We start from the raw sequence: 2,336 nt of genomic DNA on the forward strand, positions 1-2,336 counted from the left end.
GTCTCCATCCCCATCCCCTTCCCTGTCCCCATCCCTGTCCCTGTCCCCGTCCCCGTGCCCGTCCCGTGCCCGTCCCGTGCCCGTCCCGTGCCCGTCTGTCCTACCCTCCTCCTGGAAGACGCCGCCCTTCACCAGCTTGAAGGACACGAACACGGCGCCCTCCTCCTCCAGCGTGGTGGAGTGCGGCGGCATGGAGCCCGGCGTGATGCCGCCGATGTCGGCGTGGTGCCCGCGGCTCGCCACGAAGAACACGGGCCGCGCCACGCCGGGCCAGAACACCTGCGGGGACGGGGACGGGCACTGAGGGTGCTACCGGGAGCCGCGTGCCCGTCACCGCGCTCGACACCCCGGCACCGGTGCCAGGCGCTGAGTGCGGCACCAGGACCCGTGTGCCCGGCACCATGCTCGGTGCCGCGGTGCTGGTACAAGGCACTAAGTGTGGTACCAGGACCCGTGTGCCCATCGTTGCACTCAGTGCCCTGGTACCGGTGCCAGGCACTAAGTGTGGTACCAGGACCCGCGTGCCCATCACCGCGCTCGACACCCCGGTGTTGGTGCTGCGCACTGAGAGCGGTACCAGGACCTGTGTACCCATCACCGTGCTTGGTGCCCTGGTGCTGGGCACTGAGCATGGCACCGCGTGGGGACCCGCGTGCCCATCGCCGCGCTTGACACCCTGGTACCGGTGCTGGGCACTGAGAGCAGTACCGGGACCCGTGTGCCCATCACTGCGCTCGACACCCCGGTACCGGTGCCGGGCACTGAGCGCGGTACCAGGACCTGCGTGCCCATCACCGTGCTCGGTGCCCTGGTGCCAGTGCCAGGCACTGAGAGAGGTACTGAGACCCACGTGCCCATGGCCGTGCTCAACCCCCCAGTGCCGGTGCCAGGTGCTGAGCACAGTACTGGCACCCATGTGCCCATCACCGTGCTCAACACCCCGGTACCGGTGCCAGGCGCCGAGCATGGCACCAGATAGGGACCCGTGTGTCCATCACCGCACTCGACACCCCGGTGTTGGTGCCAGGCACGGAGAGCGGTACCGGGACCCGCGTGCCCATCACCGCACTCGACACCCCGGTACCGGTGCCAGGCGCCAAGCATGGCACCAGATAGGGACCCATGTGCCCATCACCGCGCTCAACACCCTGGTACTGATGCCAGGCACTGAAAGCGGTACCGGCACCCATGTGCCCATAACTGTGCTCAACACCCCGGTACCGATGCCAGGCACTGAGAGTGGTACCGGCACCCATGTGCCCATCAGTGTGCTTGGTGCCCTGGTACTGGTGCCAGGCACTGAGAGGAGTACCGGGACCCGTGTGCCCATCGCCGCGCTCGACACCCCGGTACCGGTGCCAGGCACTGAGAGCAGTACCGGGACCCGTGTGCCCGTCACCACGCTCGACACCCCGGTGTTGGTGCCAGGCACTGAGAGCAGTACCGGGACCCGTGTGCCCATCACCGCGCTCGACACCCCGGTACCCCGGTAAGCATGGCACCAGATAGAGACCCGTGTGCCCATCACCGCGCTCGACACCCCGGTACCGGTGCCGGCTGCCACATGGGCACCCCGCGCGCCCGCCGCCGCGGCGCTCACCGGCGTGATGACGGTGAGGTCGGGCAGGTGGCTGCCGCCCGCGCACGGGTGGTTGCTCAGGATCACGTCGCCCTCGCGCAGCTCCTCGCCCAGCTCGCGGATCTGCGGGGGCGCCGCGCTGGGTGAGCGGCGGGCGCGCGGGCGGGCGCGCGCGCGGGCGCCCCGGGGTGCCACCTGGAACTGCACGGTCTCCTGCATGGCGCCCAGGTGCACGGGGATGTGCGGCGCGTTGGACACGAGGCCGCCGTCGGGCCCGAAGAGCGCGCACGAGAAGTCCAGGCGCTCCTTGATGTTGGTGGAGATGGCCGTGCGCTGCAGCACGCGGCCCATCTGCTCTGCGGGGCGGCCGGCGGCGCGGCGTGAGCGGGGCCCGCCGTGCCCACCGCGGTGCCCACCGTGGTGCCCACTGTGCCCACCATGCCCACTGTGCCCACCATGCCTGCCGTGATGACCACCGTGTCCACCGTGCTCACCGCGGTGCCCGCTGTGCCCACCATGCCCACCTTGGTGCCCACCATGCCCACCGCGGTGCCCACTGTGCCCACCATGCCCACCGTGCCCACCTTGGTGCCCACCGTGCCCACTATGCCCACCATGGTGCCCACCATGCCCACCATGGTGCCCACCGTGTCCACCGTGCTCACCGCGGTGCCCACTGTGCCCACCATGCCCACCGTGCCCACCTTGGTGCCCACCGTGCCCGCTATGCCCACCGTGGTGCCCACCATGCCCACCG

General features: G+C 70.3%; 1 protein-coding gene across 1 annotated transcript in view; it reads right to left on the bottom strand.

Annotated features, from left to right (window-relative positions):
- Positions 1 to 104: 104 nt before the first annotated feature.
- Positions 105 to 2,336, bottom strand: part of LOC112959282 (5-oxoprolinase-like) — a gene marked incomplete at its 3' end in the record, with an annotated part of 4,783 nt that continues 2,551 nt past the window's right edge. The window contains exons 2-4 of the mRNA XM_026053274.1: positions 1,775 to 1,935; positions 1,601 to 1,702; positions 105 to 279 (exon numbers count right to left, since the gene is read on the bottom strand). Of these exons, the coding sequence (XP_025909059.1) occupies positions 105 to 279; positions 1,601 to 1,702; positions 1,775 to 1,935 (438 nt within the window). The remainder of the gene's footprint in view (positions 280 to 1,600; positions 1,703 to 1,774; positions 1,936 to 2,336) is intronic.

Source organism: Nothoprocta perdicaria, unplaced genomic scaffold (assembly GCF_003342845.1).
Source record: "Nothoprocta perdicaria isolate Ctin4 unplaced genomic scaffold, notPer1 scaffold_975, whole genome shotgun sequence".
NCBI classification, from domain to species: Eukaryota; Metazoa; Chordata; class Aves; order Tinamiformes; family Tinamidae; genus Nothoprocta; species Nothoprocta perdicaria.